The sequence below is a fragment of the Pecten maximus genome, chromosome 18, assembly GCF_902652985.1.
Source record: "Pecten maximus chromosome 18, xPecMax1.1, whole genome shotgun sequence".
NCBI lineage: Eukaryota > Metazoa > Mollusca > Bivalvia > Pectinida > Pectinidae > Pecten > Pecten maximus.
The window spans coordinates 16366992-16392440 of record NC_047032.1 but is presented as its reverse complement, the minus strand read 5'-3'; the positions used below and the strand labels follow the sequence as shown (position 1 = coordinate 16392440).

Sequence of the window (25449 nt, the reverse complement as noted above, 5' to 3'; positions counted from 1 at the left end):
CACAGTTTGTTTGAAAATGGCTGCTGCTTAGCGATGCACAGGTGCGTGAAACGTTTTACTTTCAGTTGAACACAGACAATTCTACCCGATCATGACTTCTGTCATCAATATATGCCACATTATTTGGATTTTTTTATCCCTCATACTAATGTCAAACGCGTGCAGTAGATTTTTGGATAACAAAACGGAATGTAATTTCCTGATTGTGAAGTTCGATTCTGGCAAAATGCCAATGTCTTTTGCGGCATAACAAGGTGACACAATTTTTGTTTAGAATGACTTGTAGGATATTGTAAATGTATTTTAACTTAAGTTAAAATACGCGGTGGAGGTTAGGTTATGTCAGGCAATTCACTAATTACTTGTCCGGTGAACTACAATGCCAGAATTGAACACATTATTTTTTTTCTTTATGTCTAAATTTAGGTTCCAAATCAAATCAGGACTCTCTGCCCATAAAAGTGCTGACAAGTATGCTTTTGTTAGCATTGCCGAAAAGTATTGGTTCTTTTTGATTTGAACGTCTTTCCAACTTAAAAACAGAAAGATGGACAATATTAAAACAAGTGAAATATTAAAAAGTCTAAATATAATAAACTTCATGTATGTTAGAGGAATGGAAAAATACACGGCCAGACCTGAGTTCAAATCCGGAACGTCTGAACACTAGCCGGATACTCTACTAATTGAACTACCTGGTTGCCAGTGATCGACCAGGTCCATTACTGCTACATATATGCATTTACATGATTTATTATGTTGTTTTATTAATTTAATAATTTACTTATAAATATTTTGTCATAATTTTGTTTACAGCTGAGGAACTATATTTTGACAGATACAGTTAATAACAAAATGGCAGATTCTCCTGCATCTCCGAAGAAAAAAGGTATTTAATCAACATAATTATATTTGCATGAAAAAAAAATGTTAATGCTACATGTAGTTCTATGAATGCGTAAAATTGATACATGCAAGATATTAATCAAAACATGAGTTTGTGATGCGTGTCGGACTCGGACACAATAAGATCTTATAATGGTAATCCTAATATCCTAAAATGATAAATTGTATTTTGTCCACTTTACGCAGGTAACATTGAAAGAGTTTCCCTAAGCCTTACTCGAAAGTAATTTCGCCTACTATTAACTAGGAGTTGCAAAAGTATATAATTTAGGCAATAGAAATATGATTATATTCTGTAATAAGCTCAGAGGGGGTCTGAAAATATAATTTTTGACACAGGTAGTATTGCAGGATTCACATTTGTTAGCAGTTTGACATAACTGCAATGGTTGACAACCATTGTGCTTATTACCAGACATGTGCTTGATAGAAAATATATCCTATTAGCCCCTGGTGTCAGTAGCATCTTTTGATATATTCTAAGTGATGACATCATTATAATTATAAAAGACAATATTACATTTGTATTTACTTACTGTACATAATGTTTTGTAAAAGGGACAAGGAAATCCAAGCGTCCAGAACCACTTGGAGAGGAGGGACACTCGAACCAAGGAACACCATCTCCTACCAAGTCCGGAACATCGACTCCATCAAAGACCGGAACACCTGTGCCTCAGCCGTCCCCAACAAAATCTTCATCACCGGAGAAACAAAAATCAGGTGTCTGTTTTATTTCAAATTGTTGAGTAATATTGGGAAAATACATGATGAAGTATTTTAAACATCCTTAGCAAAAATAAGCTGAGATACAGCTAGCATGTATATATATTCTGTTGTTTTTATTTGAGGAGTAAGTTTATATTTATAATCATGATCTAAATATCAAGGTATTCAGTCACAACATTTGACCTTGACCTTTTGGCCTAATAACCTTGATTTTTGATCCCAAGTATATATTTTTGTGAACTGAACATTTTGACCAAATTTCAATATATTCAGGCTTGATTATTGAATCAATGTTGGTGAATGAGTGTACTATACAATATATTTTGATAAAATATATATGAATTGTAATTTATGAATGTTTGCAATTTTTGTATTCATTAGAGAATGAATTTCCTACAGATGTCCCAAGCGAAAAGGCTCCACCATCCCCCAAAAAAACTGTGGAGGTGAGTTGAATTTGTCATTTTATGTCTGGTGTCTTCCTGTACAAATATTAAAAGACTATCTTCAGTAGAAATTCAGTATTTTACTATCAGGTGGTCAATTTATGCTCAGGAGGGAATCTATGTCTTATAGATGTCAAACCTCTTGTTTTAAATTAACTTATACCAGGCCCTGCAGGTAGCTAGGCATATGAATTGTTGTTTGTACCTGCTACCCCCATTGTATGATTGAAAGAGGAAAATGAATTTGAGATATTATCTTTTCTCTTCCTTGATACTGCCCTACTTTTGACCTTTAGTTGAGCGCTCATCTCTGTAAGAATGTGCTAGTCTTTGGGTTCTGTCCCCTTGTCGAGACATACAGAGTCTATACAAATGTTAGTTTCTAATTCTGCTTAGTGCTCCGCCTATTGGGAGTGGGACAACTAGTTTGCCCGTTGTCAGTATAATGTGACCTAGTGAGGTGTCCTGTGAGGTGTCTTTGGCAGTATAATGGTTCAGTCAGGTATCACTGATAAGTCGGCATCAATTCCGCACTATCACAAGGAGACAAACACAAGCCTTCTAAAGCACACACCCACTACACACATGCACATCTTTCACACAAGGAAAGCTCTCCTAATTGAATTACAAAGAGATTTCTAGTAACAAATTTGACATAATCTGAATATATCAGAAATAAAATTATACCAGATGCATAAATACTACAGCACTGGATACATATATTGCTTCGGACATTCTAAGAAATGCTTTAATTTTCAGACAAAGAAGAAAGAATCCCAATCTGTTGAGTTTACCAATATTGATCCCAAGTCTTACGGAATAGAGTTTGACGATGAGGAGTTTGTATTTGGTGAGTTTAAGGGAGATAAGATTTTGGATTTTAATGAATCTGGGGCCAAAAATAAATGTCCAGAACCTAAATTCCTTGAATTTTTTATCCCATTGGGAGTATGTGTGCATAGGTAGTCAGCCTTATCTGATAAAGTGCCATGATAATTTGCTCTTAACATTAAGGTATGCCTTTATTCTTTATTGATTGGGTTCAGATTGTTCTTGCCACTATTCCATATTACATTGTGGATAAAGAACTACTGGAAACATACACATTTTAGTGGTGATCTTATATACGTGGTAATCTTGTTTTAGTGGTTATCTTATTTTAGTGGTGATATTATTTTAGTAGTAATCTTATTTTAGTTGTAATCTTATTTTAGTCATGAATTTATTTTATCGATCATCTTATTTTAGTGGTAATCTTATGCAAGTAGTAATCTTATTTTAGTGGCAATATTATTTTAGTGGTAATCTTATTTTAGTGGTAATCTTATTTTAGTCGTAAATTTATTTTAGTCGTAAATTAATTTATCGGTAATCTTATTTTAGTGGTAATCTTATTTTAGCAATTTTCGCACTGGAACAATTCCCCTAAATTATGATAGCAATAATTGTAGTTTATCTACATTGGTTTCTATGACAATCATTGTTGGTGTGCTAATTCATCATTCCACTAATCTGTTTTAATTTGGTTTTGTGCTTAAAATTTGAGTGCATCAAATTAGTTACGCTTACAGATTAGGTTTGAATCTGAATGATGAAAAATTTGCAGAGTTGAAGAACACCTGGGGGGGGTTCCATTGAATTTGAAAATTACCTTGGCAAATTGAGAAGGAGGGGGCTATTATGTAAATTGGGAATTCATCTAAAAAGATAGGAAGGAAAGAGTTTCAAATGACAGATTGAAAAGGGATTTTTTTCAGTAGATTAGGAATTATTTTGACAAGTTTTGAAAGACTATTTTCAATATTAAATCAGAGACCTAATCTCAACAAATTGGGAAAGTAGGGGCTACAGCTTCTGAATTCTGAATTATTTTCTTTTAACAAGTTGTGGAGGAAGGAAGTCTTCAGTTGGTAATGGGTTCGTGTAATGAATTTAAAAGTTGAATGATTTTATCCCAAATTAAAACAATTGAATATTGCTTTTCTACTGTACTTCAAATTCTTTTGTTTTTTGTTTTCATTTTTCCAATGTACTCTTTTATGTTCTTCTTTTTGACATCTAGATCCCCCTTCTAATGATAAGGCCCTGCCTGACCTCTACCGCTTATTGGACACATTGGAAGGTGGCGACAATGAGTTGGAGACTGAGAGACAACCGCCTGCTCTCTTTACTCGACCAGAACACGTTCCGAGGTTCAAGAAAATCTCAGGTATGTTTTTTTGCAATATCAATGATTTAGTGATTGCTGCACTTCTTATGTTGTCAGCCTGTGAACAAATAGTTTAAAAGTCCAGGACGAATTTCAGGGAAGATGATTTATTCCATGTATATATCAGTAATATACTTAGGTTATGTTTCTGATAATCTTAATAGCTCAGTTGGTAGAGTATTGGTCTAACAGAACCTCAACGAAAATCCAAGATATATACTTCAAATCCTGCCTATATGTTGATTAGTGAGGTAGCCACGAGCTACTACAATGATAACTTACCTCAGAATGGCATTGTCTATCAACAGGGAGATAAACTACAGTATACACTTAAATCCAAGATATATACTTCAAATCCTGCCTATATGTTGATTAGTGAGGTAGCCATGAATTACTACAATGAGACCTTACCTCAGAATGGCATTGTCTATCAACAGGGAGATAAACTACAGTATACACTTAAATCAATTCTACACTTGAGTATATTTGATATGGTAGTTGTTGGCTGAAATTATCACTTGACTCGGTGACTAGATAGACTCTAAGCCTGTTGTACATGTTACAGAGCTGAAGCAGGAAATTGTGGATGCTGAGTTGGGACCTCATCTGGAGCAGTTCGAGGAAGGAGTCAAAGATGATGTTGTTATGCTTGGACAGATCTCGCTGGAAGATGTCCAGGAGGAGGAGAAACACCTTAGGGATGAACACATCAGGTCAGGTCAAGGTTAAATATAAATTTATGTCAAGGTCATCTGATCAAACATTAAGGTCCTATCAAATGTCAAGTTCTTGTTAACGTCATATCAAATGTCCAGGTCATATTGAAAGTCGAAGGTCATATCAGATATGTCAAGGTCATTCCAAATGTCAAGATCTTGTTAAGGTTATATCAAATGTCAAGGTCATATAAGATCATATTGATTGTCAATGTCATATTGAATGTCAAGGTCATATCAGATTTCAAGGTCATGTCACATGTCAAGGTCTTTGTTGAGGTCATATTAATTGTTAAGGTCATATTAAATGTCAAGGTCATATCTTATATCAAGGTCATATCTTATATCAAGGTCATATCAAATTTCAAGATCATATTTATAATGGTGATGTAACTCACTTAACCATCAATTTTCAAATCCCAAAATAACTATATATATAATTTATTCTTTAGTAAGCCCAAACGGTCATTACACAATCTTTGACTCAAACTTTGGGCAATTAAAGGCTTATTGTAGGACTAGGAAATAATATTTCCTTGCATTTAAGCTGAACTGCAATACATGGTCGGCTTATTACATTGACAGATAAATAAGTATACCATCAATCAATTTCAATTTGTTTTTATATTTTTTCCAGGTACATGGATCAGGAGGCTGAGCGGAAGAGAAAACAGAAAGAGGAATTGTTACGAAGAGAAGAAATGGCAAAGAAGCGTGTTGCTGAGGAAACCAAGCTGAAGAGAGAAGAGATTATGCGCAGGCTTGTAAGTCAAAGCTTTTAATTGGTGAATTAAAAAAAAAAAAATCACTAACAATATTTTATAAAAAGCAAAGTTATTAAATCTTTGGAAACATTTTATTTTTGCAAACAGTGTATTTTTCTGCCTAGTATGTAAGTGAGACAAAATAAAGTTGCCATTCCCAATTATGTTATCTATCTTGATGAAGTCATTAGAATTCCAAAAGCCTTTTAAATTCTTGTACCTTTTATGTCAGAAAGCCAGGAAAATCCAGCAACCTATCTGTTACCATTCTTCCTTCTAATTTGGCACTTTGACTGCACAAGAAAATTCCCAATTTCTGCCAGGTGACAATTTTCCCAAAATGACCAGGAAAATCACTTGGATTCAATCTAATTTGCACCATTTTCTGGAGAAGAATATACATTCATATCTTCACTAATTGTAATATGTGTATAAATTCTGAATGTTGAAAATATGAAAAATATGAAATTTATAATTTCAAAAATTTACAGATCTGAATATATATCTTTTCCTTGAAACAGGACATGCTGAGACAGAAAGAAAAACTACTGATGGACCGTTTGCACCGTGCCTACCGCCGAGCAGAAAGTCAGCTCATAAGCGTCCTGGAACGCAGAAAGGGTGAAGTTAAGGTCAGTGTTCACACAAGTGTATGAACACAACTGAAAAAAAGTGGCTGAAATTGACTCCCCGCCTCATTTATAGAGATTCATTAACTCACCATTAACTTTTAGACTTCAAAAAGAATTTACAAAATTTGAAATTTCTCAATTCATATTGTGTTACCGTATTTATCTGTAGATAAGCCCCAGTCCACAAATAAGCCCCCTTTTTCATTTTTGTAGAATCGTCAGTTTTACAATGGTAAGATAAAAGTGGTTTTATAAATAAGCCCTGAGGAACCTAAACTTTAAATTTAATACAGTAACTTTTACACTAGGGGAGGTGAATTGTTTGAGGATAAATATAGTACCAAACATTTACACTAGGGGAGGGGCTTATTTGAGCATAAATATCGTACTAAATTTTACACTAGATGAAGGGGCTTATTTGAGAATAAATACGATACTAAATTTTACACCAGGGGAAGAAGCTTACTTGAGGATAGATACGGTACTAAATTTTACACTCAAGGATGGGATTTATATGAGGATAAATATGGTACTGATCTTTTACACTTGGAGAGGGTGCTGATTTGAGGATAGATACAGTATTAAATGAAATTCTAGTTAATAATATCCGGAAATAATTTCAGACATTCTATGGTGACCTGATGACCATTGATGGTCAATATGGGGGAAGCCAAGGTCGACGCTGGAAAGTGGACTGGGACAGAACACCACAGCCTATACAAGTCAAACTGGGATGTCTCCGTGGTGTCAGGGACAAATTGCCAGGTAAGGTTTCATGGGTTTTCAGGTCAAGGTCAAAGTCACGGTTAGTATAATTAGCTGGGGCTGGTAGGGGACATGTTGGATTAATTTAGCAATACCCAGCATGCTTTTTTACTTTGAAATTTTATATCAAATTCCTCTCATCTTGTGGAATTTCTCTACAAAATTGATGATGAGTCCACAAAAGTGCCCTAAAGTTTTTCTGACCTGATCTACAGGAGGTCGTTACGTATTGATGGTGTCTCTCTACAACCGACTTGGTGGACATGCGCTGCGCTGGTCAAAATTGAAGAGTCAGATGTGGGGAGCAGCTAGTCTACCTGTCCAGCATGACGGCTACTTCTACAATGTCGAGATGAAGGTTAGATGTCTAGTTTATACAGAGAATCCTAAATTATGTCATTTCATTATGATGTCACATTATTTTTCGGTGATGGAAAACTGAAGTTTGAGTCAAAATTAGCCGGTTTTATTGGGAAATAAATTTCAGAGTATTTAATTATCTATTATTCATAAATATAAGTTTTGTGAGGAAGAGAATCTTACACTTGTGTCATTGTAATATTGAATTTTTTAATCAAGTTCAATTACTTGATATGTCAAAGTTAAAGCTTGACCTTAAAAAATGTTTGCGGTTTTGACTTTGCTAACACACAAAATCTACTAATATTGAGTCGAGTGAAAATTTTGAGCAGTTTTTAGATTCATTGGCATACGGGTTTGTTAACTGCTTTCAAAGACAAAAACAAAACTCCCATGGAAATAAAGGACTTTACAGTAACCGGTATGTCTAAAACATGAACTTTTATACTTCTAGTTTGACCAGAGTGTGTTTACCGTGCTACCTTCCAAAGCATCCCTGAAGCCTGGCATGGTGTTGGTATTTGAGCTTTTCCTACTTCGTGGAGCAACTGTCAAATCAGATCGGGTTGTGGGCTGGGGAAGTTTTCCAATCTGTGATGCCCAATTTGATATCATAGAGGGAAAGTAAGTATTAAATAAAACTTGATACTACAGAGCAAACCGCTTATTTGCATAGCCCTTTTTCCATGACAAAATATGCAAATAACCGGATTATTCGTATAGACGTAGTTGGGCTTTGGCCCCTCTTATATACACATGTAGATCGTCAGGTAGGTACTCAAAATGGGCGCTATATGATTGTTTATGTTATTTGCATTAAATATATATATATATATAAAAACATCATTCAAAATAAAATAAACATGGGTTGTTATTCTTTGTGAATGTACAAATGAAAATATTTGCATACACTTCATTGTTTACTACTTGTCACTCTGGGTCCGATATCGGTCATACACGCGTGGGTTGGCACTACGATGTACAATGTCATCGTTTCAATTAACACTCATTATCATCTTGAGATTCGTTGTGTTCCTGCTATGAGTATATTCGTTGTTTGATCATAGTTGATGAACTGCTGAAGCAATAGACTGTCTTAAATGACCGTGACATGTGTATTGTTGTTTGGGTTTGTTTAGGAAAAATGGCGCACACACAAAGAGTTATCGTTCATTACACATATACCCCCATAATGCAATGTGCCTAGTAAACAATCATGGCGAGCGCAACATGCCTCAGCGAGTGTTCAAGTACACAGAACACAGGTTTGGATCGATGCTATAACAAATAAACAAATCTCATCAAAAGATGATATATATAGATAATTTATTCAGTAATTCTTCTGCACAATGCTACTGATATGGTCTGGATAATAACTAAATGTCGATATCGATAACCTGTAATGATGAAGTGTGAACCAATGATTAGATAACGTTGTACATTGTGTCAAATGAATATGTAAGTTAAAACACATTTTATAGAACTTGTATCACGGGATAATCACAAAAATACCCTAAAATCAATTAAAATTTTTTGATTTTTTGAAATTTTTATATGCATATAAGCGGAGGTCTGTGTTTTAGTCGATGAAAATACACGGGAATAAAATACAAAGATAAAAAAGAAGAAAATCTGGACCTGAGAATTAAAAAAAGCAATATGCAAATAAGTGGGCTCTTCTGTATATATACTTTGGTAGGTTTGTAGGTTAAAGGACATAAGTACCTCTTTATAGGCCTGTAGATTAAAGTCACATTAGTAACTCTTTATAGGCCTGTAGGTTAAAGGCACATTAGTTACTCTTTATAGGCCTGTAGGTTAAAGGCTCATTAGTTACTCTTTATAGGCCTGTAGGTTAAAGGCACATTAGTTACTCTTTATAGGCCTGTAGGTTAAAGGCTCATTAGTAACTCTTTATAGGCCTGTAGGTTAAAGGCACATTAGTTACTCATTATAGGCCTGTAGGTTAAAGGCTCATTAGTAACTCTTTATAGGCCTCTAGGTTAAAGGCACATTAGTAACTCTTTATAGGTCTGTAGGTTAATTTGTTGAAATATTTCAATGACTTCTTAATAACCAAGAGGTCAAAAGTCATAATATTGGGCCAGTGTGCTGCCAACCGTGACCTATTTTTAAGGTCACAGGGGTCAAATGTTTTAAAATCTGTAAATAACAATAACCAAGAGACCCAGGTTCTTGTTTTGGTATGATATTACACTTTTTTTCCCAAGAGCAAAAGCAAATATTTTGTTCTTCACAAAACTGTAAAGGAAGTTATTTTGAGTGAATTGAAGTTTTATTTGATTGATTTTAATATTAAGGTATAAGTGTCCATTCCTGAGAGGTGAGATGGATCCTAACATAGAGAAACATGAGAAAGTGGAGGAACTAGTGGCCGGAGATCTTGACCACTGGCTCTGCAACATGTACCTGGAGATTGTCAAGCTACCTAGGTAAGTGACTTTGACCAATGGCTCTAGCATATACATAACCTAGAAATTGTCAAACTACCCAGGTAAGTGACTTTGACTTTTCTAGTGACTGGAAACCTTGACCACTCACTCTGTTATAGCATACACTTGGAGATTGTCAAATTTCCCAGGTAAATGACCTTGACCTTTCTGATGGCTGGAGACCTTGACCACTGGTGCTGTAACATGTACCTGGATATTGTCAAACTGCCAAAGAAATTCACCTTGACAATGACTTTATGAAATATACCGGGAGATTGTCATACTGCCCAGGTATGTGACCTTGACCACTGGCTATCTGAAATATACCTGGAGATTGTCAATACTGCCCAGGATTGGGACCTTTTTACCACTGGCTGTCTGAAACATACCTAGAGATTGTCAAAATACCCAGGTTTGTGACTTTGACCTTTTTAGACAGTGTTAATTGACAGACTTCCGAAAGAAATGATAATTTCAAATTTTGAAAATTAAAAAAGAACCAAAAAAAAAAAAAAAATGCATACACATAAACCTTGTGAGTCTGTAGAAATTAGTATTAAAACAAAATTAATACAGTTGTATGTAACTATAAGTGTTTCGTCTACAGGTTCCTCGCTGGACAGAAGGAGTATGAGGTGGAGCTAGAGTTCTCCTCCACACTGACCGCCTATCCTGATAGAGTGAAGACAGGAGGGGAGGAATATAGAGATGGAGAGAACCCAGAACCAGGCTCTTCTTCCACTATAGGCTCAGAACAGGAGGTGGATATAGGGTAAGTTTGTACAGACCTTGAAAAGGGGTTGGAATTCATGAGGTGATTTTGAGAAGAATTTGAGCACAATTTTAGCTTGCTGGCAGGTCCAAAGGTCTCATCGGCTTAATTTGACTTTTTAATTTTACATATTGTGTTATACCACTTCCATTTTTTTTCCATTTTCAATCTCCATCATGATCATATTTTACCAGAAAATCTTGCACATCAAGGATATAGTATATATTTTTATAAAGATAGATCTAAATCTATTTTCAGTGTCAATCAATTTAAAGATAGTTCTTTGTTATTTGTAAGTTATGTAGACTGGCAAATGTGAATATTGTATATAATGTGTTGATGAGACCAGTGATCTATTTTAAAGTCAAAGGCCCAAAGCTCAGAGGTCAAAGGTCAACACAGACCACAATGGATAATTAGCTATACGATTCCTCCAAGTTCCATTTGGCCAAAGGGTCATGATATTTTTCCAGAAGAAATAAAGTAGTAATTCAAACTTCCTAATCAAAATAACCTTTTCCTACTTTTGAGAATGATATTTGGGTGATTCTGGTAGTCCCTGCCTTATTTTCCTTGAACATGGGAGAAAGTTTTCCCTGAACATCGGGAAAAGTTTTCTTTGAACTTTGGGGGAAATTTTTCCTTGTTCATGGAAGGGGGGCAAACTTTGATTGAACATGGGTAAAATTGACTTTTTATCATTTTTATTTTCAGAACATCTCGAGACAGTCTCAAATCTCCATCATTTTACGAAACAGACAATGAGGGTCGTTCAGTGAGGTCAACTGCCACTGCCACAAAGGTCAAACTCAATGAAGCTAATATGGTGAGAATTATCAAAATATAAATCAAGAAATTCATTGATTATTTTAAAGCTGATTACACTTTCAATTAATCTGTCTCTTATATCAGAAAAAAATAGACAGACTTAAATATCAATACTTTGCAATCTTGATACATGTTTTTTAATTTTGATGACAGCTTGAAACAACAACCTATGGCTCGCGTATCATACACAAGGATAGGAAGATGCACATGGCCATCGGAGAGGATTCGGAGGAGAGTGACTCGGACATTGACGATATGTATGCCATCAGGAAAGGTCAGGAGTTCAAACAGGTCAAGGGCATGCCAGGAATGTTTTACAAGGTATAGTAACGTGTGTTGTAGTGTCTAATCTGCTGATTAAAAAAAATAATAATGATAATTTTCCTAGATTATTAAATCAGTTTAAATACAACATGATACACATTATTCAGTGAAGTTGAAATAAATTGTGAAAATAAATATCTAAGTTGATGACAAATACAACTGAAAAGAAAATAAACTGAAAAACATGTACTGTATTCAACCTAATAAACTCACCTGCCCCTATACGTGCACCCCACCTGTTTTTCAAGGAAAGAGGATGGACACACTAATTAAAACACTTCCTTACCTCACTGATCTGAGTTCCTTACCTCACTGATCTGAGATCCTTACCTCACTTATCTGAGTTCCTTATCTCACTGATCTGAGTTCCTTATCTCACTGATCTGAGTTCCTTACCTCACTGATCTGAGTTCCTTACCTCACTGATCTGAGTTCCTTACCTCACTGATCTGAGATTCTTACCTCACTGATCTGAATTCCTTATCTAACTGATCTGAGTTTACCTCACTGATCTGAGTTCCTTACCTCACTGATCTGAGTTCCTTACCTCACTGATCTGAGTTACTTACCTCACTGATCTGAGTTTACCTCACTGATCTGAGTTCCTTATCTCACTGATCTGAGTTTACCTCACTGATCTGAGTTCCTTACCTCACTGATCTGAGTTCCTTACCTCACTGATCTGAGTTCCTTACCTCACTGATCTGAGTTCCTTATCTCACTGATCTGAGTTCCTTATCTCACTGATCTGAGTTTACCTCACTGATCTGAGTTCCTTACCTCACTGATCTGAGTTTACCTCACTGATCTGAGTTCCTTATCTCACTGATCTGAGATCCTTACCTCACTGATCTGAGTTTACCTCACTGATCTGAGTTCCTTACCTCACTGATCTGAGTTCCTTACCTCACTGATCTGAGTTCCTTATCTCACTGATCTGAGTTCCTTACCTCACTGATCTGAGTTCCTTACCTCACTGATCTGAGTTCCTTACCTCACTGATCTGAGTTTACCTCACTGATCTGAGTTTACCTCACTGATCTGAGTTCCTTACCTCACTGATCTGAGTTTACCTCACTGATCTGAGTTCCTTACCTCACTGATCTGAGTTCCTAACCTCACTGATCTGAGTTTACCTCACTGATCTGAGTTTACCTCACTGATCTGAGATCCTTACCTCACTGATCTGAGTTCCTTATCTCACTGATCTGAGTTCCTTACCTCACTGATCTGAGTTCCTTACCTCACTGATCTGAGTTCCTAACCTCACTGATCTGAGTTTACCTCACTGATCTGAGTTTACCTCACTGATCTGAGATCCTTACCTCACTGATCTGAGTTCCTAACCTCACTGATCTGAGTTTACCTCACTGATCTGAGTTTACCTCACTGATCTGAGATCCTTACCTCACTGATCTGAGTTCCTTATCTAACTGATCTGAGTTCCTTATCTCACTGATCTGAGTTTACCTCACTGATCTGAGATCCTTACCTCACTGATCTGAGATCCTTACCTCACTGATCTGAGTTCCTTATCTAACTGATCTGAGATCCTTACCTCACTGATCTGAGTTCCTTACCTCACTGATCTGAGTTTACCTCACTGATCTGAGTTCCTTACCTCACTGATCTGAGTTCCTTACCTCACTGATCTGAGTTCCTTATCTCACTGATCTGAGTTTACCTCACTGATCTGAGTTCCTTACCTCACTGATCTGAGTTCCTTATCTCACTGATCTGAGTTCCTTACCTCACTGATCTGAGTTCCTTATCTCACTGATCTGAGTTTACCTCACTGATCTGAGATTCTTACCTCACTGATCTGAGTTCCTTATCTCACTGATCTGAGTTCCTTACCTCACTGATCTGAGTTCCGTACCTCACTGATCTGAGTTCCTTACCTCACTGATCTGAGTTCCTTATCTCACTGATCTGAGATCCTTACCTCACTGATCTGAGTTTACCTCACTGATCTGAGATTCTTACCTCACTGATCCGAGTTCCTTACTTCACTGATCTGAGTTTACCTCACTGATCTGAGTTTACCTCACTGATCTGAGTTCCTTACCTCACTGATCTGAGTTCCTATCTCACTGATATGCCTGTATAAGAATCAATTTTTTTACCAAAGGATTATTTTCACTACAGAAAGATATAATGTAAATGAAAAAAAAAAGTGTTTTTGTAAGCGGACAGTGTGCTTTTTATGTTGAATACGATAACTAATAATGCAGATTATTAGATATTACGCTAATTTGAAATAAGTCCAGGAGAACAGTTCTTGGTCATACATTTTGAGTAGGACAAAAATATACACAGGTTTGGTTTATTACCAGACATAAGCACATAGATATTGCCAGTTAAATATCTAAGAATTTTTACATGTCAATATAATGTTGGCAAATTAACGCATATGAAGAATTTGTTGATAGAGGCTGTTCAGATACATGTATATCTTATTAACTAGCTGTGGGAAGAAAAAAACATGCTAGATCACAAGTATTATTCATGAATTTTTCATGATCATGTTAAATTCAATTCCAGCTAGAGGTTTGCCGATGATTGAAAATAATAGGAAATTCGACAATTAATCAGAAATGTTTGAAACTGTTTGTAAATCTTTGGCTTTCAGTATTTTGTGTAATGTTACTGAACCAAAAAGTAGTTGATCTTTAATGTTATCAATATATCCATTGGTCGTTAACAACGATTAATGATATTTAAATATATCAACAACAGTTAAATGCTTTGTTTATGTTCAGTATTAAAGATATTGATAACAAAGACTAAAAAGTGAAATAGATGTACTTGCATTGAGACGTACATAAATTTTCTTCAAAAGGGCAATTCTGTGCTAAATCAAGAAAATTGAATATAATTGATAATTTATTGATTTCATGTTTCCAATTATAAAGAACGAAATCCCATCACTAATTCCAGCATTACCTGAACAATCCCCAAGACGAGTACCAGAAGAAGCTTTTCTCCATGCTGCCTCGGACAACTCTGCTTTCACCTCCAAAGAACAAGAAAAAACTGACCCGTGTTGAACAGCTGGAGCAACATTCCATCTCCGTACAGTATGTGTTGATATGTTTTAACAGACACAAAGGAAACTGTGTTGCAGTGTATACTTTGTATATAACACCTCAAACAAACACTCAAACAACATTCAATTTGGTTTCTAATTTTAGAAAACATTGGGGCTGCAATAGTTTAGTCAGTTAGAGCACTAACTTCAGGTGAAGGTCGCAGGTGGGTTGTTATGATTCTCCCTGCCATGTCGGTTTGTGTTTCTCCAGAAGCTGAGAAACGGGCCGGTCTGTGCTGTCATGGTTGTGTCCTTGGGAAAGACACTTATTGCTCTGGATGGCATGTGACTGGGCTCATGTATGTTGTGTAGTGAGGTAGTCACCAACTGCTACAAGGAGACCCTGCCTCAAAATCACCCTGGCTGTTCATGGGGTGATAAACTCAGCAAAGAAACTCTCAATGAATGAATGCTACATGGAATAGTCTCCCAAAATATGTTATTTCATCTTGTAGTGTATTTGACTTTGAGAAAATTCAGACAAATTCTCGAGAGAACTTTTATCAATTCAGTAGTAAAATCATAGAGCGTCTCATATATATAGGCTTATTACATGTCTACTACATTGTATTTCCGCAATGGCCGAGTGGTTAAGGTGTCCCGACACTTTAACACTAGCCCTCCACCTCTGGGTTGCGAGTTCGAAACCTACGTGGGGCAGTTGCCAGGTACTGACTGTAGGCCGGTGGTTTTTCTCTGGGTACTCCGGCTTTCCTCCACCTCCAAAACCTGGCATGTCCTTAAATGACCCTGGCTGTTAAAAGGACGTTAAACAAAAACAAACAAAAACAAACAAGTATTTCAAATTATAGTGACCTGGATATAGAGACAGCAATGCCTGCATTCACTAATACCTACTAAATCCTATTAAATTACTTTGAAGATAAATATCCTTTGGGAACTCATTGTGGCTTATTCAATGGATTAAGGAAAATGGCTTTAAATATCGATCATTAAACTCTTTCTGAAAGAATCCTTTGTTCATAAATTAGATATTTTTAAAAAAATCAATAGAAATGTATTGGATGATTATTGATATAAAAATATTTTAGAACATTTTTTTTTATTTTAACTTGATCAATTTCTTTTTCAGACCTGCGTTTGCTGGTAAGGGCCGTACAGCACGAAAGAGTTACGAGAAGATACAGTACGTGGGACGTCAATTTCTTGCTGAGCTTGGCCTTTCACAGTGGAGAAGCAGGGAATTCTGGGGAATGATTCTGCTGTTTATCGTCATTTTCTTTATGAGGATGTTCATGCATTACATAGGACAGTGGCTGTACCTACATGTCATCAATATCCCTGTCAACTCGTAAGTTATTGTAAACAATGAAGTCATTTAACATTATCAACTTATAAGTCAGTTATTGTTGTCATCTTTTCAGTCACGATATGCTGATAATTTGAAAGTCATAATGTTGACATTACCAATCAAACATTCACACAATTAACACTTTCATATTGAAATTAATTAATAATGGTAATTTTTTTTCTTTTTTTCACAGGTTCAACTTCCTGCCATACACAGTAGAATTGAACTACCAGCCGACACTGCTAGCGACGAGGGATGAGATCGGGGTAGTTTGGACTGGCCCACTGTTGAATTTCATCATTTTCTGCCTATTTATAGTCCTGGTCTGGATCTCCCAGCTCTTATTTGGACTCTTCCCGGATCTTGGATGCAAATTTGTGATCGTTTATGGGCTCCATACGTTCCTTGATCCCCTGACGATTCTTATTGTGGATGTCTCCCTTGGAGTAAGTAAAAACGGATCATTGATATATGTCTCTGGTACAGCACAAGACAGGATCTGTTTTTATTTGATCATAATCAGTTCTCCTTTTCTTGTAACAAATAAAAAAAAAAGTAAAATGCACAAGCGGTTTTTGTCTACATCCTTTATAGACTGTAGGTTTAGCTGCGTTCAACTGACAATTGTTGATAAAATCATTATTTGCATGTCTTTCAAATAAATAATATGCTTAAAATAACAATTATGTATAGGTTGCAAAGGTCAAACGATTGCATGTCCTAAAACAGATAAACACTGTGATGACAATACGGAGATGACTGTAATATAACAAGGCATATTTGTCGCCAAAAGACAAGGTCACTGGGTCATGAGGCAAAGGCAGATTCTATAGTATTTTTCATCTCTGATAACTGCATGCTTATACATTTTTTCTAGGTGACAATTAATTCGTACATTTTTCAGTTTTACAATATCAAAACAATGTATAGTATCATTTATTAATCACTTTTCGGCCAAGATGAAAGTGCATGAGGGGTCTTACTGTGGGAAGAAACCAGATTACCCGGAGAAAACCCACATGGTTGGGAAGGTAGCCCCATACCTTTTTACTGTTTTTTCTATTTCAGCGTCAAGAGGTCACAGCTATCGATCCTATTGCGGACTTTGCCAAGCTGTACTGGCACTTTGACACAGTAGAGGGATCAGGTCTCTCTGGAATCTTCCTCACGGCGTTCATATACGTCTTTCATATGTTCATGACTTCCTCCTGCCTCTACATGTACTTCCTCAGGTGATGATAATATCAATATACAGTTAAACATTTCGTATTTCACCTAGGAAGGCAATAAAAAAACGTCACATATGTGACAGGTGGTCTCTTAATTAATCCATGTTCAGGTAACTAATGATATTAATTAGTATTGGAAGGGGAATATATTGTCACATATGCAAGGGAGTCATTTAATTCAGATGGTCACTAAGGCTGTAGCATTAATATTATTTGTACTTTAGCTGATTTACCATTAAACTGTAAAATCATTAGTTTTTGTGGGAGTTTGATTTTCATTTATATTGATAATTTTTGTAATTCATCAGTTCTTAAAACATTAAAGAAATTGACAAGAGTTGGTTTTAAGAGACAAGGTGGATGTTATCAATCCACCAAAACAAGAATTCTCCTGTTTTAAGTTTTATTTTATAATTAAATACATAAGTCTTGCAAATTAAAGAAATCTATAGTCTGTTTCACAATTTAATTTTTGTGAATTTAAGTACTCCATTTTTGCTAAAACTTTTTCAAAATTCTGCAAACATACTGTATTCAGAATAGATTAGGTAAAGCTAAGCAGACAAGCTAAAAGTCCTGAGCTCCGGTTTCTATATTTAACAGGCTCCACAACAATGGTCGTCTGCTTGACGTGTACTGGCGTCTCCGTGGTGATGAAGAAAAGTTCTTTATTCCATATGACCTTGAAGTGTCCAATCAGGAACTAAACTACATCAGCAAGAAGGCAGAAATGTGGCGTGGTGAGGAAGGGGAGCGACGCAAAGTGGCTGTGTACGACTACATTTGGGAGGAAGAAGATGTAAGAGAAAATAAGATATAATAAAAAAAAATGTTCCTAGTGGATATACCCACATCCTCATAAATATATCAAAGTAACAGCTAGTATTTCCAAAGTCAACCCCCAATATTATACATAATGTTCATAAATTACCATGTCTATTACATTCAATATTAATTGGAAAATGAAAGGACATATTTTGTCGAAATTTTCCATGATATTTGGATTAATGTGGACACATTTTCCATGGAATGCTTATTTAATTCCATGGCAATCTTGGAAAGTGAACAGTTTGGATAATAATCTACATATTTATCAAATTCAACTGATATTTCAAAAGAGCATCCTTTATAAACATAAGGTCAATATATTGGAGACAGCTGGTATTAAAAAAAAAAAAAAAAAAAAAAAACCCACATGGCCAACTGATTTTTTGAAGCCAACCTCACAATTGTCATGAAGGTAATATCACACTGTAAATAAATTTAACAATAACCAGAATTTTGATATTTATATAATTTAGATTGTAACAATTTAATATTCATTAAAAAATTAATTTGTGAAATATTGTATAATACTGTATTATATGTTTTCGTGTTGCCATGGAAACAGGTGGAGGACAGCATTTGGGATGAGAAGGGAATTGAAAATCGAGAGAAACAAGATGGACGCAAGGAGATCACAACTCATTTGTCCATCCACACCATACATCTGGATGGACTGCGTGAACTGTACCGACATTTTCTGCGTCTGCCTGACGGCGCCATTGTGGAGGTACATTGTTTTGTAAAATACGAAAAGTCTTGCATGATCTGAAAATAAATAAGAGGATCCATGATGAAGTGCATTACAAGTTTATATGAGATTCACAAAATGAGTGACAAGTTTTCATTTTATATGAGATTTATAAAACAAATGACAAGTTTCTATTTGGTATGAGATTCATGATTTTCATTATTTCTATGAGACGGAAATTCATGCCTGATAATTAAAAGATGCTACATCAACGGTAATGCATATACAGTGCTCATCACAAAAAAAAAGAAGAAGAAGAAAAAAAGAAAGATGGGCCCATTGTACAGAAGTATATGACATACACAATGAAAACAAAATCATAAGTGTCCTAAAAACCAAATACATTTGTATAGAGCTGGAGTACAATGGAACAATATTCAACAGGATAGTCTTGTTTTCAGTTGACCATAGTAACTCATAGGGTTTTCATGTAGAAATATCCCAAATGTAGCTATAGCAATTTTGTCAAAAAAGGGAAACGTTGCTTTAAGGCCTTTAAGGCCTTTCGTTAAAGAGTAAAGAATTTTGTGTTTCAGGTATTTGGAGACATCAGTATTCCTGGGATGGACAAGGATATCAAGAACGCCCTCATGAAGGGCTCCAAGGGACTGGAGAATCTCATGGGCTCTCAGGATAGCCTTAACAAGGTATTTATCGTATTGACACAGTGAATGATTGAAATTCATGGAAAAAATATCTTCATTATAATTTTTGAAAGTTATTTATTGTCAAAAATCTAATGTTTTAGGTGTACAGTCAAACGTTTTTGCCTCAAAGGCCACTTGTATATATATTAAAAATCTGAGGCCACCTTAACAAAACCTGTCTATAAACGCCAGTTTTAACAACCTGTCTATAAAGGTCATCTTTAACAAAGCCTGTCTATAGAGGCCACCTGTAACGAAACCTGTCTATAAATGCCACCTTTAACAAAAACTTTCTATAAAGGTCATCTTTAACAAAAAATGTCTATAAATGTAACCTTTAACAAAAAAACTGTCTATAAAGGCCACCTTTATTTAAACATGTCTATAAAGGCCACCTTTAACAAAGCCTGTCTGTAAAGGTCACCTTTAACAAAACCTGTCTTTAAAGGTCACCTTTAACAAAGCCTGTCTGTAAAGGTCACCTTTAACAAAACATGTCTATAAAGGCCACCTTTAACAAAACATGTCTATAAAGGCCACCTTTAACAAAACCTGTCTTTAAAGGCCACCTTTAACAAAACCTGTCTTTAAAGGCCACCTTTAACAAAACCTGTCTTTAAAGGCCACCTTTAACAAAACCTGTTATAAAGGCCAACATTAACAAAACCTGTCTTTAAAGGCTGCCTTAACAAAACCTGAAAACAACTGAAAGTGTGCTTAATTATTAAGTACTTTTCAATGTTTATTTATTTCCATTTATTAGGTCAAAGGTCGACAAACTGTTCACACCCGAAGTGGATTCCATGCCGACTCACCAACACCTAGCAGTGCTGGATCTTCCATGGAAGACATCAAGAAGAAGAAGCTCATGTAAACACGAGCAAAATAGTTGTGACAATATCAACAAAATGGAGTTTAAAGACAGGAAATGTTTTTGACTTTAATTCAAATCTTATAAATTGAAAACTATTTGTAAATAAAAAAAATCAAACAAAACTGTATTGGAGATGAAGAACATTTCAAAGGATTTAAATAGTATCAGACAAATGAGCAATCTACACTATAATCTTATACAGTACACAGAGGTGGTAACAGGGCAGAAGTTGATTCTGCAACTCTGTGTAGAAGTTATTTTCTCTAAGTTAGTATAGTAATAATATATCAAAATCTATTCACAAGAAAATAACTAAACAACTAAATTCACTTAACGAAATCATTGTATTTATGACTGTAAAACACTTTGCTTAAATTTTTTAATTGATTAATGTGGAAAGTTGTATAATTGGATATAAGAAGAGCTATCTTCACATGTAAATGAGTATTCTGGGTGAAATTTGCTTTGAAAAATCCAAGGAAAAGTAGTTAACTAAAGACCATTTTTTTATTAAAAGAAAAATAATAAATATTTTTTGAAATATTTTTTAATTTGAGTGTAAGGTTTCTGCCCAGTTGAGGATATTTGTTTACTTGTTTGATTCCTTGCACATGTACATACATGTGACATTTAAATTTCAAAATATTATTAATGATTTCGTGTCAGTTGAAAAGGTTTGAATAAGTTGAATATATTTATGAACAGTTGTTCAACACTGACACAAATAGTTCATTTATTCTTTAAATTGTTAAATGAAATTTTACATTCTACTAAGCTGGACTTAAAAAAACGTCATATTTAGACGATTTTGTTTTACATTCATGTAAGCAGGCCTTACTTTCTGTATATATATGTATGTATTGTTACGATAACTTCGTAGTTTTTATTCGTAAATGTTATGGAACTGTTTGTTGATGCACTTTAAACTTAGTGTGTTTGTATTAGATGTTTTTTCCCCTAATTTGCAATAGTTTTTTTATATCATATTTTTCAGAAAGAAAGGTGATAACTAAAAACCGTTTTTTATAAGGAAATAAGCCCAAAGCTAAAAACTGATTGATCAGGAAAAAAAGTGCATGGTTAAAAATGGTGTTGATCAGAAAATAAGCCTATGTATAGCTAGAAAATGTATTGATCAGAAAATAAGCCTATGTATAGCTAGAAAAAGGTATTGATCAGAAAATAAGCCCATAGCTATAAAAATTTATCAACCAGAAAATTTAGTATTGTTAATATTTATTGGGATTCCTGCCTACAATGCAAAATTTCCAATTATTTTATAAGAAATTTTAAAATAAAAAAAATATTTGTGACATAAAAGTGTTCATAAAATTATTATTTCATAACACTGGTATAAATTATTTACTACTTCATTTCTGTGAAATTTGAAATTTGTGAAACGAACCTTTAGAATTTGAAAAAAAAATGTGTAAAAATGAATTATAAACAATCTTAGATTGGTCATACATAACATATGAGATGCAGCTACCTTGCTTTCATAAAGTTAAAAGTTTGTTAAATTCAAATGCATTATTGAATCTCTTATTACTAATAAATTCGTTATTACTAATGGATAACACAGAATTTTTAGTTTTAATTTTACTTTGTACAAAATTAGAATTTTATTTTTATTTATTTTATCTTAATATATAATGATTTAATTGGAATGTCTCAATTTTGTGTTTTTCTTTAAAATTTTGGACAGAAAAAATAAAATCATATATTGCATAACAATTTATGCAAAAATATTGTAAAATCCGTCCTGCAAATGTCTGTGATTTCTAAAAGGGTGTCACTTTCTTATTTTAGCAATGAATGTATTTTTCAGTGTCATCCTAAGTAAATTGCACATACAGCATTTTATTTTTAAATGACCAAATAAAATATCCAGTATTCACAAATTTTATTTTAAATCCTTGAATTAAATCAATTTCTTGCACAATGTTTTAGAAGTGAAAATATACAGATGATTTTCATAATGCAGACAAATGATGGAACAGTGTTATGTTTGACATATAAAACTCTAGCTCTATATACTTTTGGTTCTAAATTGTTTATTTAGTTATAAATTATTTTGTTAATCATGTGTTATCTAAAATATTGGGAGTTTTTTTATTTCAATTTCAAAATTTCTTTATCTCAAATAGGAACACATTATGTAGAAATATTTGATGAAGTAATATCTGTTGATTGTTTAATGATTGTGTTACTTAGAATATTTTTAATTAGAAAACATTTCTGGAAAATGTTTACGTTTGTTATACATATTATATCCTGATAGGTATATAAAAATAATTGTTTTGTTTAGATTAATCAAATAATTAACTATGGTCAAGGTAACTCAAAGGTCAAGGTGTCTCCAAGTGGACAGCACATTAATACTAAAATCAGGGACTATTTTCAACAAAAGTGTCGAAAAAAAACCACCACATTTTAACATGGTTCTTCAGTATTCAAAAGTAAATCACAAATTGAACTGAGTACATGTTTATTGTAAAATCTTTGAATAAAAATATTTACAGACTTTTAATTCTGAAATCTTCAAATGGAGTGGTCGGATATGTTTTAGTGGAATAAGAACATCAAAACTTTTTTGAATTGTATTTCAACTTTGACCTTGAGGAACTTTGACATTGCGTTTGACCCGAGGTGAGACTACCCTGGAGGTATGTCCCGCAACCTTCCGTCCATTTATACACAATTATGAAGTATTTATATTAATATACAAATCATTTAACAGAAGAAATAAAATATATTCTGCTTTTAAATAGATTTGTTTTTTATTTTTCATTTTTTATGAAAAGATTGAATGAAATATCATGATAGGAAGAAACCATCCTATTATATATTAAATCGTCTATTAGATGATATGAATACCTGGATCGCAATGTATTTACATACATGGATACGAATTGTACATATATTATAAATATTTCTCTCGATACAACTACGACAGGAAATTCAAATCTATATCTTCGGATCACCAAATATATATAGTTATCCAAGTTAAAGTTAACAAAGTTTGACTGTATTCAGATAAGAATACCAGATATTGAACAAACTGTCAATATATACAATTATTCGCAACGACAACTTCCAATTGAATCAGTGAACTGGTTTTTAGGTAACCTGAGACAAAGTCTCAAGTGACCTATTTTAATCGCCTTTTGTCCGTCATCGTGCGTCGTCCGTCGTGCGTCGTAAACAATTTACATTTTCAACTTCATCTCCAAAACCACTAAACCAAATTTAATGAAATTTGGCAGGGAGCATCTATGGCTAAAGGTCAACTAAAATTGTGAATCATATGGTCCCCATCTCCCAGGGGCCTGAGGAGCGGGGCCACATAGGGTCAAATTGACTAAAACTTCAAAATCTTCTTCTCTACTCTCAGATAAGGTGGAATCAACACTCTTCATAGATGGAAGGGTCTTAGAGTGCTATACCAAAATTGTGAATTTCATGACCCTGGGGTCTCAAGTTTGCCCCTTGGGAGGGGGTAAACTTTACTATTGTTTATATAGGGAAACACATTTTTGACTATCATTTGTTTGATTTCTATTGGAATTCATTCTAACTTTGTTAACATTATCAGCATGGGATGACAGCTTAATGGTATGCACATGTTGACCCTGGCTGACCCCTTAGACTGATGGGTTGGACAACAAAGGGTCAAATAAATTAACTGAAATATTTCAAATCTCAGGTGGCTGTTAAGGTGTTTAATTTTCAATTTGGGATGTCTCGACACGTTAAAAGTGCCAGAAAATGGTTAGATAATAAAATAGTTACCTTAAAACTGCTGTTTTGTGTCAACGATGTAGATATGTATATATCTATCATTACTATTAGGTCAACAGTGTTTTATTACAAAACCGGAATGCTGTCAGTGAGCACAAAATGTTTTTTTGCTGGGTTTATCGCCCCACCAACATGTTATTTTTGTAGAAATAACTGCCTGAGTTTTATGGACAAAATTTAAGAATAGGCTATTTCAAAATGTACAAATTATGGATCCGCCTACAGCCAATGTACAATTCAATAGAAATATACATGTGGAAAAATACACTATTTTAGTAGGATGGTTGGATCTTGATCAAATGTGGTGTGTACCTCGAGTTGGATGTGGGGAACACGGAAATGTGCTCCTTTTGGTAACAAGTTTAATGGTGTAAAAAGAACCACGTGTCCGCGGCAGCATTGTTACATTCTAACGAAATGGTGCTGGGTCAAAAGGCGGTTCCCTTACATTGTTAGAGTACTTAGGATGGTCGGATCATAATCAAATTTGGTGTGTACCTCGATGGAAAGTGGGGAACACAGAAATGTGCTCCTTTTGGAGACATTTTTAATGGAGTACAAAGAACCACAATGTCCGTGGCAGCATTGGTACATTATAACGAAATGGTACTGGGTCAAAAGGCGGTTCCCTCACCATTGTTAGAGTACTTAGGATATCATATTTATCATATTTATATTAGTTAGAAAGTTCGGATCTTGGTCAGAATTGGTTTGCACATCGAGGAGAATGATGTGAACATGGAAATGTGCTCATTTTGATCACAGTTTAAATGGCAGACAAGGAACCACATGTCATAGGCTACATACTGACATTCTAACGAAATGATGGTTGGTCAAAATGCGGTTCTGTCACAATTTCTAGAGTACTTAGGATGGTCGGATCTTGACCAAATGTGGTGTGTATACCTCAAGTTGGATGTGGGGAACACGGAAATGTGCTCCTTTTGGTAACAAGTTTAATGGTGTAAAAAGAACCACGTGTCCGCGGCAGCATTGTTACATTCTAACGAAATGGTGC

The 25449-nt window shown here is 34.7% G+C and overlaps 1 protein-coding gene across 1 annotated transcript; it reads left to right on the top strand.

The window, feature by feature from the left end:
* LOC117316099 lies at nt 1-23398 on the top strand. Its single transcript, XM_033870591.1, has 24 exons — nt 1-41; nt 817-889; nt 1465-1629; nt 2017-2081; nt 2841-2931; nt 4144-4290; nt 4856-5003; nt 5644-5770; nt 6292-6402; nt 7026-7167; nt 7383-7525; nt 7982-8151; nt 9849-9980; nt 10588-10752; nt 11467-11578; nt 11734-11901; nt 14845-14984; nt 16089-16307; nt 16501-16753; nt 17376-17539; nt 18140-18335; nt 18927-19088; nt 19646-19756; nt 20520-23398. The coding sequence occupies exons 2-24, from the start codon at nt 856-858 to the stop codon at nt 20628-20630; spliced, it is 3276 nt and encodes a 1091-aa protein (XP_033726482.1). The 5' UTR covers nt 1-41; nt 817-855; the 3' UTR covers nt 20631-23398.
* The last annotated feature ends 2051 nt before the right edge of the window (nt 23399-25449 follow it).

Bases quoted from the DNA above. Each gene is read 5' to 3' on its own strand.
- LOC117316099 (XM_033870591.1), top strand. From the start codon at position 856: ATGGCAGATTCTCCTGCATCTCCGAAGAAAAAAG. The intron at 1,630-2,016 runs GTGTCTGTTTTA...TGTATTCATTAG, and splicing joins ACCGGAGAAACAAAAATCAG to AGAATGAATTTCCTACAGAT. The intron at 8,152-9,848 runs GTAAGTATTAAA...TTTAATATTAAG, and splicing joins TTTGATATCATAGAGGGAAA to GTATAAGTGTCCATTCCTGA.